This window comes from Malus sylvestris, chromosome 10 (assembly GCF_916048215.2).
Source record: "Malus sylvestris chromosome 10, drMalSylv7.2, whole genome shotgun sequence".
Taxonomy (NCBI): domain Eukaryota; kingdom Viridiplantae; phylum Streptophyta; class Magnoliopsida; order Rosales; family Rosaceae; genus Malus; species Malus sylvestris.
The window spans coordinates 7,000,062-7,014,564 of NC_062269.1; the positions used below are offsets into that span (position 1 = coordinate 7,000,062).

General features: G+C 35.8%; 1 protein-coding gene and 1 pseudogene across 1 annotated transcript; one reads left to right on the forward strand and one right to left on the reverse strand.

Annotated features, from left to right (window-relative positions):
• The first annotated feature begins 8,186 nt into the window (after positions 1 to 8,186).
• LOC126586521 (anthocyanidin 3-O-glucosyltransferase 7-like) lies at positions 8,187 to 9,794 on the forward strand. The gene has a single exon (XM_050251375.1). It carries the CDS (start codon positions 8,289 to 8,291, stop codon positions 9,594 to 9,596), a length of 1,308 nt encoding a protein of 435 aa, XP_050107332.1. The 5' UTR covers positions 8,187 to 8,288; the 3' UTR covers positions 9,597 to 9,794.
• A 1,400-nt stretch (positions 9,795 to 11,194) lies between these two features.
• On the reverse strand, positions 11,195 to 12,889 carry LOC126584182 (non-functional NADPH-dependent codeinone reductase 2-like; annotated as a pseudogene).
• Positions 12,890 to 14,503: the final 1,614 nt, after the last annotated feature.

Sequence of the window (14,503 nt, forward strand, 5' to 3'; positions counted from 1 at the left end):
GCTGAATAAGTAAAAGTGAATGTTTCCGATTTGCCATTTTCTTTCTTTCAGTTTTTTAAATTTAAAAAAAATTAGTTTTACGTGATTTTCTAGTGAAGTAAAACCTTAAATCTTTTTTAATCAAATAGAGACAGTTATTACTAAATCAAAAGCTAGTTCGTAAGTGTTAGTAATGAACTCGTGTATCATTTACCAAGAAACAATTGGTAGCCTTTTCTTTATCTAATTGAAAAAATTGGTAATATATATAACATATATTAATATAGTGACAATGATAATGGTAAAAAAAAATGTTACGGATACATATTTGTCCTCGTTGTGGTAGATATGCCTTCGGGGCTTATGTTTTTGTGATAGCCGAGGGAAGAAGAGGCCTATCCTCACATTTTTTTCGCAAGCCTTCCCCTATAAACATCTTTCATTATTCTTCTTTACAACCCTTCTCCTATTAGTCAATAATACAAAACACATTATAAACTATCTCCTATTTAAAATTCCAACTCCCATATTTGATTCCATCCCAACACTAATTTAATATTTATTTATTGGACATAATATCAATAACCTTTTACATTTTAATAAAAAAAAAATCTCTTAACATTAAACCCGTTCACTTTTAATTAAAACAAAACACTTCTCTGGTCCTTCTTTCACAGTCAACCCAGGAGCAAGAGTCCAAGTAAAAAGCTGTTACTCTTCTCATTTCTTGAAATTTCGTATCTATTTTCATATAAATATCAAATTAATTCAACAAAAACAATACTATTTGTAAAATCTATCTTACTTTTTATAATTTTTTTTTATTGTTTCTCGTCTATCTTATATCTTACTTAAGTGTTAGAGTTTGGACCTTTTGATTAATTCTTGTTATTAAATTTAATGGTTTCAAAATATGAAAATTCGTGAGAGACAATTTTGCTTATTGAAAATATAAAATATTATAGATACATGTGTTATTATGGTGTTTTGATTAGTAGTTGTGTAACTGTTATTCGTCATATTTTTTTGCATTTGTTAAAGACCCCTCCTCACATGAAATCCTAGCTCCATCACTGTCGAAAGAGCATGAGTTTACTTAATTACTGGTTATTCAAATTTCTTCTCCGATTAAGAAATTAGTTACTAAAAAAGATATACCAATTCGACAACTTCTTGTATTTGTTATGTTCTTATTAATGAAATATCTCAATCTGCCAAAAAGAAAAAAAGAATAAGAAAAAGCCCCGACAAATTAAAGACCCGTTAGTGATATGAACTTAAATCACATGTGATATGTCATTGTAAGTTGAAACATAGAACGTGTATAACTGATGCAGACTAATACAAGACTGATATTCCCTCTCCTCTCTTGAGGATAAATCTCACATTGATAGGAGGAGAGATCTTATATGAGCTTATAAATAAGTTGGGCTACTCCCTATACTGTCAATTGATTTTATGGTGAAATCTCTACTTTCTTTATGGTATCGAAGCAAATTATCCTACGTGTGAAGCCCAATGCCCACATGTGCTCCACGTCACCCTATGTTAGGCTTAAAAATTCGTCACATAAGAAGGAGGAGACTTAGAATGAATCCCACAATGATGGGAGGAGGGACCTTGCATGGGCTTATAAGTAAGTTGGGCTACTCCTCATACTATCAACTGATTTTATGGTGAAACCTCAACTTTCTTCATGGTATCAGAGCAGATTGTCCTACGTGTGAAGCCCAACGGTCACACGTGCTCCACGTCACCTTGTGTTAGGCTTGAAAATTCATCACACGTGACGGTGGGGATTGAAAATGAATCTCACAATGATGGGAGGAGGAACCTTGCATGAGCTTATAAGTAAGTTGGGCTACTTCACATACTGCCAACAATGGCGGAGCTAGAAAATATTTGGTGGGTGGTGATGAGTTGATATTTTACTATATATTTTACCCTATTCTTCGTATTAATTTATTGGTTATTTTGTGAGAGGTTTGATACTTTGATTTATATTCTTAATGTAAGACATTCGACTTCCTTTGGAGAAAACAGTAGTCAAACGGATGAATTTTGGAGTGATTCCAATTGGTGGAAGTTTGTGAATCTGTTGACTTGATAGTGTCAAAGTTTCATAATTTTCTACCAAGCGGTTTATTTATGGCGATGAAATAAAGGAGTAGCATGTAGTGCTGTCAAACTGACGTTTTGGGATTCTTTGGGCTTTTTGGCGTCCAAGATGATGTCTTTTGGGTTTGAGGCCTTCTGCAATTATGTTTGGGACATCTCAAGCTTTAATTCTAGCCATTTTAGGCCTGTTTTGGAGCCTAAAGATCCAGAAATGTGGCTGTTTGGAAACTATGCAGATTTTAGACGAATTTTACTAGTCAATTTAGGATGATGTTTCCTAATTTATTTTAATTTATTTGGTTTCCTAGTATTATTCTAAGATCTTTTCTGGGTAGTATTATAAATAAGGCTTTTTAGCCATTAGAGTTTAGGGGGGAAAGAAGAGAACGCACACACTATTTGGAGAATTGCTTTTGACGATTCAAGTTTATTTTCAAGGTGTTTTCTATCCTTATTTTAATAATATTTTGTTTTATGATTATTCGTAACTAGTTTCGTTTGCTAGGGTGATGCCTTAAGCCTTAGCACAAATATGTAGTCTTTATTTAATTGCTTATGATATTATACATGCATACTTTGAATTATTAATCACTGTGTTTAAACTGTCTCTATATCTTAATGCTTAGCTACCATTAGGATGTTTAGATAAGTGATCGGATGCAATTCGGTCAGAATGCCACCAGAGGACTAAGTATTTCTTCTTGTGATTGATAGTTGTAATTTCAACTAGTGCGAATGCCACGTCTTAGGTAAGTTGGGCTACTTCACATACTGCCAACAATGGCGGAGCCAAAAAATATTTGGTGGGTGGTGATGAGTTGATATTTTACTATATATTTTACCCTATTCTTCGTATTAATTTATTGGTTATTTTGTGAGAAGTTTGATACTTTGATTTATATTTTTAATGTAAGACAGTCAACTTCCTTTGGAGAAAACAGTAGTCAAACAAATGAATTTTGGAGTGATTCCAATTGGTGGAAGTTTGTGAATCTGTTGACTTGATCGTGTCAAAGTTTCATAATTTTCTACCAAACGGTTTATTTATGGCGATGAAATAAAGGAGTAGCGTATAGTGCTGTCAAACTGACGTTTTGGGATTCTTTGGGCTTTTTGGCGTCTAATGCTGTCAAACTGACGTTTTGGGATTCTTTGGGCTTTTTGGCGTCCAAGATGATGTCTTTTGGGTTTGAGGCCTTCTGCAATTATGTTTGGGACATCTCAAGCTTTAATTCTAGCCATTTTAGGCCTGTTTTGGAGCCTAAAGATCCAGAAATGTGGCTGTTTGGAAACTATGCAGATTTTAGATGAATTTTACTAGTCAATTTAGGATGATGTTTCCTAATTTATTTTAATGTATTTGGTTTCCTAGTATTATTCTAAGATCTTTTCTAGGTAGGGTTTTATTTTCTAGTATTATAAATAAGGCTTTTTAGCCATTAGAGTTTAGGGGGGAAAGAAGAGAACGCACATACTATTTGGAGAATTGCTTTTGACGATTCAAGTTTATTTTCAAGGTGTTTTCTATCCTTATTTTAATAATATTTTGTTTTATGATTATTCGTAACTAGTTTAGTTTGCTAGGGTGATGCCTTAAGCCTTAGCACAAATATGTAGTCTTTATTTAATTGCTTATGATATTATACATGCATACTTTGAATTATTAATCACTGTGTTTAAACTGTCTCTATATCTTAATGCTTAGCTACCATTAGGATGTTTAGATAAGTGATCGGATGCAATTCGGTCGGAATGCTACTGGAGGATTAAGTATTGCTTCTTGTGATTGATAGTTGTAATTTCATCTAGTGCGAATGCCACGTCTTAGGGGTTGCATGGTTTTTTCAAAGGGTTTTCAAAAAGCGTAATGAGTCATGCATGTTTATATTTGATATGAATACCATAAACGGATTGCATGTTTGATATATGTTCTAGCTTGAATGCCACAAGTAGAATATGCATAAAGAAAACCTAACCTTCAAAGTTGCATGGGTAATTCATAAGTAATTGATAAATCTACATAGGATTGTTAAGGGGACGGTGGAACCCTAGGCTTTTACAATTTGGTTTTCAAAACTATGTTCTTTTGTTTTCTTTACTTTGTCAATTTATTTAATCATTTTAATTAAATTCATTTTTATTATTTTTAAATTCAAAATCAACTTTTTCCAATCTTCGTTTTCAAATAATTAATTAAGATTTGGTATTTACATAAATTATTCATTCAATCCATGTGGATAATGACCTTACTAGAGCCATCTATACTACAATTACCTTGAACTATTGCAAGTATTTTACGTGTTTTTATCCCTACTTTTACTGGTGGTAAAATCCCTATCAAGAAATTGGCGCCGTTGCTAGGGATTGTTTTAAATAATTTGTGTTTATCAACTCTTAGTTAATTATTGTTGTACATATTTTTTTTATTTACTTGATTTTTTTTAGGTTACAATTTGTGCAACAATGGAATTTGTACCTCCTCCTGAATTCAATATACAACCCCGAGGACCGCCTTTATGGGTCAAATCTGCATAATGGGGTTTTTATGGATTTAAACCTACAATTTGTGCACTTTGTTGCTTGAAGACCCATGATATTTTGTAGTGCCCCAATAAGGAATATTTTCTAGGATTTGTCCAAGAGCATATCAATATGAGAAACGACTCAAAAAGAAATTGGAACAATCCATATTCAGAGTTCTACACCCCAAGCTTGCAAAGGCATCTTGAGCACTATTTTGAGCAATTTAATGTGCCATAGGAGCTTCCGGTAGAGGACAAGCTCTCTAAATTGTTGGAATCAACTGAGTTGTACATTGAAATAACCAATCAAGGATTTTTTTATTCAAGCATTAAACTATGGGAAGAGCTTTAATGATAAGAGGAGATTGGTACAGGAACTGAGGAGCATTCGGCCACTTATTCACACCCAAGGGAGGAAACAACACATGTTGATCCTGAAATCCTCCCAGAACCGAGTGCTGCCCATGTTTATGTGCTACATGAACTTTTACCACAAAAACTGCAGGAATGCAGTGAAACTAACGGACTGGATGGGGATGCTCACACCAAATCAGAATCTTGGAAATTACATGGACAACTATTGGACACGGGGCAGGCTACTTATATCAATGTTTTAGATGCTGTAACAATCTGTGCACCTGCACAACCCTTTAAACTTGAGGAAATTCATGTGCGGTCTCACAAGAAGGCTAAGACATACAAGGAAGGTAGAGAGATGAGTATTAAGTGGAGTGGCGTTGGGCTCGAGGCTAGAGAGAAGATGAGAGACAGAGGCCTTCCAACAACAGCTTGTTGGAAATGAGAAATGAGAGCTCAAACTACATTTAAATAACAACTAGGCACTACAAAAAAACTTGTTAAATACGATGCTAAAAACTCGTCGTGTAAAGTCATGAAAGCGTCGTTTATGCGTTTTAACGATCGTCATGCGACGCTTGTGATAGCGTCGTAACAAACCCATGTCGCAAAAGTTTTCACAACTTATTGCTACGCATTATAAGCGTCGCAAAGTTTATTTACGACAGCTTTGCAACACAATAGTTAGCGTCACAACTGCTTTGATGGGAATTAAACAAAATATTTGGGACATGTTTAGGAACATGAGATGAATAATTTATGAATAATTTATGTAAATACCAAATCTTAAAAACAAAATAGATGGCTTTAGTAAGATCGTTCTCCACGGGATTGAATGAATAATTTATGTAATACCAAATCTTAATTAATTATTTGAAAACAAAGATTGGAAAAAGTTGATTATGAATTTAAAAATAATAAAAACGAATTTAATTAAAATGATTAAATAAATTGACAAAGTAAAGACAACAAAAGAAAATAGTTTTGAAAACCAAATTGTAAAAGCCTAGGGTTCCGTCATCCCCTTAACAATCTTATGTAGATTTATCAATTACTTATGAATTACCCATGCAACTTTGAAGGTTAGGTTTTCTTTATGCATATTCTACTTGTGGCATTCAAGCTAGAACATATATCAAACATGCAATCCGTCTGTGGTATTCAGATCAAATATAAACATGCATGACTCATTAAGCTTTTTGAAAACCCTTCAAAAAACCATGAAACCCCTAAGACGTGGCATTCGCCTTAGGTGAAATTACAACTATCAATCACAAGAAACAATACTCAATCCTCCGATGGCATTCCGACCGAATTGCATCCGATCACTTATCTAAACATCCTAATGGTAGCTAAGCATTAAGATATAGAGACAGTTTGAGCACAGTGATTAATAATTCAAAGTATGCATGTATAATATCATAAGCAATTAAATAAAGACTACATATTCATGCTAAGGCTCAAGGCATCGCCCTAGCAAACGAAACTAGTTACGAATAATCATAAAACAAAATATTATTAAAAACAAGGATAGAAACACCTTGAAAATAAACTTGAATCGTCAAAAGCAATTCTCCAAATAGTGCGTGCGTTCTCTGGTTTCTCCCCAAACCCTAATGGCTAAAAAGCCTTATTTATACTACTAGAAAATAAAACCTACCTAGAAAAGGTCTTAGAATAATACTAGGAAACCAAATAAATTAAAATAAATTAGGAAACATAATCCTGAATTGACTAATAAAATTCGTCCAAAATCTGCATAGTCTCAAAATAGCCACGTTTCTGGATCTTCAGGGCTCCAAAACAAGCCCAAAATGATTAGAATTAAAGCTTGAGATGTTCTGAACATAATGCAGAAGGTCTTGAACACAAAATACATCATCTTGGACGTCAAAAAAGCCCAAAGAATCCCAAAACGTCAGTTTGACAGCACTATATGCTGCTCCTTTATTTCATTGCCACAAATAAACCGCATGGTAGAAAATTATGAAACTTTGATACGATCAAGTCAATAAACTTATAAACATCCTCCAAATTCATCCGCTTGACTACTTTTTGCTCCAGAAGAAGTCGAATGTCCTACATTAAGAATATAAATCAAAATATCAAACTTCTCACAAAATAACCAATAAATTAATACTAAAAATAGGGTAAAATATATAGTAAAATATCAACTCATCAGGTGGACTAAGCTAAAAGGTTTGAACTTATGAAAATTGGAAAAGAAATGCTAGAGACACTTTCTCAAAAGTGAGACTCTTTATGGACTCTCTGCCTCCTCATATTTTTGCACAATTCTCATACTTTGAGGAGAGTTCATAGAGGGGAACGAGGATTCTCTCAGGATCCTCTTTGTGAGGATCCAGAGGATCCTTTAATCATATTCGTTCATCGTAAATTATGCGGTCAATTTTCGTTAGGTATTATTTGTGTTCAATTTTAAATAAAAATTTTAAAATAATTTCTGACCTCACGATGTACGATGAATGAACACGATTAGAGGATCACCGGAATCATCACAAAAAGGATCCGGAGAGGATCCTCATTCCATAGAGTCCCACTTATGCATTTCTCAAATTGGAATTGACATTTTATAGTCGTGTGTGAGTGATAGACTTTCAGACCTGAAAAGGTCACGTGTTCTATGCTTTTTTTTTCTTTGAACGCACAATATTATCTACACTAAAGACTTAGCCTTACAATGAGCTAGCAATAATGTGATTTAAATTAATCTTTGACGAGAATCCAATCTAAAACCTCTCTTACAAGTCAAATCAATAACATAAAGATCTCTTATTCTTTGAAACCTTGGAAACGTGTAAGATAATTATGTTAAATGTATTAAATGTATTAAATTCTTGAACTGATCAATTTATGTAACATTATTAACTCTTATTTTTCTTAAAAGCAGTTATATGGCTGAGACCTAACTTTTTATAGTGAAACCTCAACTTTTTTCACTTCTACCAGTGATTGAATTTATGGCATCACACCATTTGAAACATTCTTGTCTCTCTTAATTTTTTGAAGCCATAAAACCATTAACCAAAACCAGTTAGAAATAAATCTCCAAAACATTCTTATATATAGCTTGTTGAAGATTTCAAAAGGCATTCTTCTTGAAAATCCATCCAATCTGTTAGTAGGATTTCAATCCAAATTTCTTAACCTTTCCTCATTCAATAATCAATTATGTCCGTGATTGAAAGCTCGAAGCAACGGCATGTTGCTGTTCTTGCATTTCCATTTGGTGGCCACGTTGAGCCCCTGCTTAACTTGGTATGCAGGCTAGCTAGCAGCACATCCCCAGATATGTGTTTTTCTTTCCTCAACTCAGAAAGATCAAATAACGTGCTATTTTCGGAGAAATCAGAATCCAACATTCCTAGAAACTTAAAACACTACAATGTGTCAGATGGTGTGCCGAAAAATCATGTCTTGAAAGGGGATCCAATGGAGGTAGTGGAGCTATTCCTCAAAGCCACACCTGCAAATTACAAAATTGCAATAGAGAAGGCGGTGGCGGAGACAGGCAAGAAGGTTACTTGTTTGATTACAGATGCATTCTTGGTCTTTGCTGGAGAGATGGCTCAGAATTGGGGTGTTCCATGGATTCCTCTTTGGATACCCATGCCATGCAACCTGTCTGCTCACATTTACACTGATCTTATCCGCGGCGAGCTCTTTCCAAATTATGTTGGCCTCGAAAGTGATAACCAGATTGGTAATGACGACGATTGTTTGCACGAAGATAATACACTGGAAATTGTTCCAGGGCTGTCCGCAATGCACATTGCGGACTTGCCTGAAGAAGTAGTTCCATGTGACTCACTTTTGTCACAAATGCTAAGTCAAATGGGGAGAGTGCTGCATCAAATGACAGCTCTTGTCTTGAATTCCTATCAAGAGATAAATCCCACACTTCTGAATAACGATCTCAAATCGAAGGTCCCTAAGTTACTCAACGTAGGTTTTCTCACAGCCTCGTTACCAGCAGTCCCAATGGTTGCACCATCAAGTTCGGATGCCACGGGTTGCCTTTCGTGGTTAGATGAGCAACCAGCTTCGTCTGTGGCATATATCTGTTTTGGGACGATCGGCGCTCCATCTCCGAATGAGATGATAGCCTTGGCAGAGGCATTGGAAGTAAGCGGCGTATCATTTCTTTGGTCTCTCAAAGACAATTTTAAGGACCTATTGCCAAGCGGATTTGTAGAAAAGATCACATACAAGCATGGAAAACTAGTGCCGTGGGCACCCCAAGCTCAAGTGTTGGCTCATACTGCAATCGGTATGTTTATTACGCACAGCGGGACAAATTCGGTGTATGAAAGTGTTGCAAATGGGGTGCCAATGATCTGCAGGCCATTATTCGGAGACCAAAGAATGAACGGGCGGATGGTGGACGATGTGTGGGGGATCGGAGTGAAAATTGAGGGCGGAATACTCACAAAGAGTGGAGTGCTCAAGAGCTTGGAGCTCGTTTTGGGAAGTGAACAAGGGAAGAAGATGAGGGAGAAGGCCAGAGCTCTCAAAGAGATTATAGCAGAGGCTGCTGGGCCTCTAGGGAGTGCTGTACAAGATTTTACAACTTTGGTGGACATAATTTCTTTGCATTAGCGCACGGTACATGTCTCATGGATATCCAAATAAAAAGAAAAACTAGAAATAAATCTAAAATTCTAAAAATTATTGCAAAATCTAGTGATTGTTTTGAAATTGAAGATATGTGTGCAGCAAAATAAAATAAATGAGACACAATATTTACAAGGTTCGGTAAGTATGTCTACGTCTTTGGGGCTTCATTATTTAAAATAATTGTCATTATTTTCTCTCATCTCTAGCCAGATTCACTGGTATTTTCTTTTGCATCTCTCTTATTTCTTTCCTTTCTTTCTATCTCTTCTTTCTTTTCTATCTTCCTTTCTTCTTTTCTTTCTTTTCCTTTATATGTTTCTCACTTCTCTTTCTTTTATTCTTCAATCTTTTATAGGAAAAAGGTCTAACAAACCTACCATACCTACTAAGCCACTCTCTTTGACAATGTTGTAAAGGTATGATCATACTTAATTGCTTATTATAATGGACATTCATACCTCCATTTATCACATTTTTCTCAATATTCACCATTTTTTTTTTCAATGCAAACACTTCAAATTCCCCATCCTCGCCATAACCAACATTTTCAATATTATCACCATCACCATCATCATCACCATCACTATCACCATCACCGTTGTCGTTAATACCGACATGATCTCTCTCTTCTACATTAGCATTTTTGCTTAACAACAAGCAATCTGCATTTGGCGAAGTTTCCTATGATTCCACCTTTGAAGAACAGACATCATCACCAAAACCACACTTCGAACAAACCCGATTTCTGAAATCTCTTGATTACCTCTAAAATCAAATAAAAATTCCATAGAAAATTCCGAATGAACCCCAACTTGCAAAAACTTTAGCCCCAAAATAAACACCGAAAACAACCCCAACAAGTTGAAAACTGGCAAGAAACGGCCAAACATGAAAAACCCGCATCCAAAATCACTTCCCTGATTCAAAAACTTGATACATGAAGCACACTCCATCCCCAAAATCCCTAGAAATATCTGCAAAAGCCTCTTAAATAACTGAAGAACAGAACAAAACACAAGCAGCAAGCAAAAACGACCCAAATCTGCATCTACCTTCTCTATAACATCCTCTAATCGAGAGTACACAGTTTAGAGACGTAGAGCTATAAATAAATTGGTTTAAAAACTCTTTATTTTGTGTAATCTTAAGTATCGGGACCATTTAGAAGCTAGCATTTGCAGTAGAAGCGGTAATTCTCTTGCCAGTTCTTCCTTGTCTACAATATAATCCATAAAGTTAATTACTACTAGTGATCAATGCAATATTTTCCTTTTGGTTCATCAAATGATCAATGTAATCGATATGTATAGCGCTCAAATAATCAATCTTATTCTTTTCCGGTTTATCGATGTAATTTTTTTTTTGGTTACATGGAGTAAGAAATAAAATGTGGTCGCTATATCTATTGCGGAGGCCGAGTTGGGTGAGAGGGATTTCATTAGCTTTTACAAGATTCTCAGTGTGAAATTTGAATTCAGTTCTAACCATCTTTGTAATTCCCATGGCCAAGGGAGTCCCCATGCTTGTCCCGTTCAAAATTCGTTTATTTTATAACTAACCATCTTTGTAATTCCCATGGCCAAGGGAGTCCCCATGCTTGTCCCGTTCAAAATTCGTTTATTTTATAACTAACTCTTAGTTTAGTGACAGTATTTCTCTTCTTAATGTTGAAAGATAATCTAAATTCGAATCTCCCATCACCATGCGTACTAACATAACAGAGGTCAAAAGGCTTATAGCTCTGATCCCATAAATCTTCAAGTGACTTGTAGTGTGACGGTCCATTTGCTGAAACTAGGTCTTCTCTAAGCATCATTTTGCGTTGCGGGATTCGGTTGATCTTCTCAATGTCAATTTCGGAAAGTTCCCAGTCAAAGATGTCGACATTTTGCTTCAACCTCTCCTTGTTGTAGCTCTTAACAGCAAGTGTTGCCCCCGCTTGATACACCCATCTAATACATACCTGCCAAAGTACCACAATTGTCTGTATACTGTTAGGGTAGGATTTCTTTTCCTAGCTGTCATTGTATTCTTGTAAAACAAGTAACCATACCGTTATTGACACCTCCACACAAAAAAAAAAAAGAAAAGAAAAAAGAATAAAAAAATGATGAAGAGGTAATAGAGAATTACTTGAGCGATAGTCTTTCCCCATTCCTCAGCGATCTCTTGAAGGACTTTGCTTTCGAAAACATGATTACTGCCCCAACAGGACCCTATACCACCCCAAGGAGAAAAGGCAGTCACAATTATACCATTGGCTTAGCAAAAATCTCTAGGCTTCTTTTGTTGCCATAACGGGTTCATCTCGACCTGATTCACATAAGGAGGAATCGTAGTGAAGAAGAGTATATTTTCTATCTTTTTGGTAGAGAAACTACCTAGTCCAATGGATTTGGTGAGGCCGAGTCTCTGGCATTCTTCCATGGCTGCCCACACAGCCTTGAAGTCCATGGGCATAAGTTACTCTGCATTCAGTCGGTACACCAATGTTCCTCGCTTTAGCACTGATGGGCCAGTGAATGAGATACAGGTCCAAGTACTTCAGTTGAAGATTCCTGTACACAACTTAAGAGTATTTACATTTTCAGCACTGGATAATATTGTATTAGGTATATCAATGTTTCAATGACATTTAATTTTGTTTTGTTTTGAGAGTAACAAAATTGCATAGACTCTTCGCTACCTAGAAGTGTTTTTGTTTTTTTTTTTTTACTAAGCTTTTTGTATGGATATGTTGCTTTTTGCTGATGTCTGGTCAATCTACATTAGTGCCTCGAGTAGGTTGTGTTTTAGTGGCTCGATCGGGGATCTTTCGATGTGTTGGTTTGGGTGCGATTCTATTCGTACCATTTCGGCTTTACGTGCACATTCATTATGAATGCGCTGTCGGGTTTAATCAAAGGGAAATGCTTATAACCCATAATCAATGTCATGTTTGCTCTTCATATCATTATCTCTTGCAACTGAGCATCAGTAATCCATAATTTTGAAGTGACGAAGACTTGGTCTCGAGAAGCAACCAGACCAAGTCCAAGTGCTTCTTGGATGGCTTCTCCCAGAGTCTGCTCAGAACCGTACATAGAAGCCGTATCAAAGTGCCTGTAACCGAGCTTGATGGCCTCCACAACCGCTGTTTTCAGAACATGAGGCTCGAACTTGTTCGCTGCTGTGCCGAAGCCAATGGCGGGCCTGCTCCTCGGGCCGGTCGACGATGCTAGCACCACCTCTGGGATTTTCTTTGCAGCTGCTGACACATTTGGTGCATTCGCCATCTTTTGTTTCTTCTATTTGAAATGTACCTCTTTAATTTTTTTTCTCTTTTTTTCTTTTTCTCTAAAAAGAGGGATCACGGTAATCCACCAATTTCAGAGGCAGGGAAGACTTACAGAAGCATTTTAGTCTCCCCATGAATTTTTTCTCTTTTTTATTACAAGTGATATTATTGAAACTGGTTTTTATGGATAGGTTGTATGTATGAGTTGTCATCCTCACTTTAGCTAAGTCATAGGCTAAAGTCACTTTCCATAGCTTGTCATTCATCTTACATCAACCTTTCCATAGCTTGTCATTCATCTTACATCAACCTTTCTTGGTTGCTTGTAAAAGCTTTTTTACTTGTAATTTGGTTTTTGCTTTTCCACCTGTTAGGCCAGATTTTAGGGATTGTGTTTGTGTAGTTATCCTACAATCTATTATAGATTTCTTTTGGCTCTCTATAAGAGTTGCCTTCACTCTCTTGTAATATTCATAATGAAATATACAACAAATATTGAAACCAAAACTCAACAGATATTCTGCACTAATTTTCATCTTTTAGTATTAAACCAATTAATGTTAAATGTCTAAATTAATTTGGTTGGAAACAGAAAATAGTATTATGTAACTCTCTTACTATGTCGTCATTTAGTACTACGGTTTAGTAATATTCCTCTTCACTTGTAAGTGAGAAGTCTTATACTTGATTCTTGCCAAATGCAAATTTGAACCATATTGTTGCTAGCCTGTTGTGAGGCTAAGTCCACCACTTTCCCCTAATATAGATAATATCGATTGTTTTAAATAAATAAATAATTACTTTCCCATTATGTCTTTTCAAAAAAATTAAATTAAATTAAAAATTAAAAAACTCTCCTCCTATGAGGCCTTCTAGGATAATTGATTATGTTATTAATCAGGCTGAGATAAGAACGGCTGAATAAAGTAAAAGTGAATGTTTCCTATTTGCCATTTCATTTCTTTCAGTTTTTTAGCTTTTTAAAAAATTAGTTTTATGTGATTTTCTAGTGAAGCTACCATCTCTTGCACTTCAACAACTCTGATCCTCTCCTATATATGTGTTGACCTTAAAATCTACTAAGCCTACTTGGCACGCAGGTCGAGTAATTAATAAGTTAACTACGTCATTTGGTTGTGTGCGGGGTGTACCAACTCGTTGGTCGAGCTCAGCTGAGGAGTAAAATGTGTTGATGTTGTGTTGAGCGCACTGTTGACTTCTTGATCTTGCGACTGTGGTCGAGAAAGGAACACGTATCGGCCTTCAGGTTTTATAGCCTGAAGACAAGGCTGCTAGTTTTGCGAAGTTCAATATCAGATTCGGCTTTCAATGTGCCGAATATAGTAACCTGGTAACACACCACTTTGCCGAGAAAGCTGATGAGATGACCTCTACCAACAAGGACTCGAAAATCCTTGTCAACCAAGACTTGGATAGGTAATCGGCCGAGAAGTAGTGTTGTTTATCCAAACTGAAGGTGCTCTTTAATCGGCTGATTCTACGGCTCCAGTGTTGTTTATCCAAACTAAAGATGTCACCGGTTGCCTTTACAATGGTGTTTATTCAAACTGAAGATGTGTCGGCGGGAAAAAGAAAATAAAAATCTCAAGGC

Coding starts and splice junctions, on each gene's coding strand:
- LOC126586521 (XM_050251375.1), top strand. CDS start 8,289: ATGTGTTTTTCTTTCCTCAACTCAGAAAGATCAAATAACGTGCTATTT.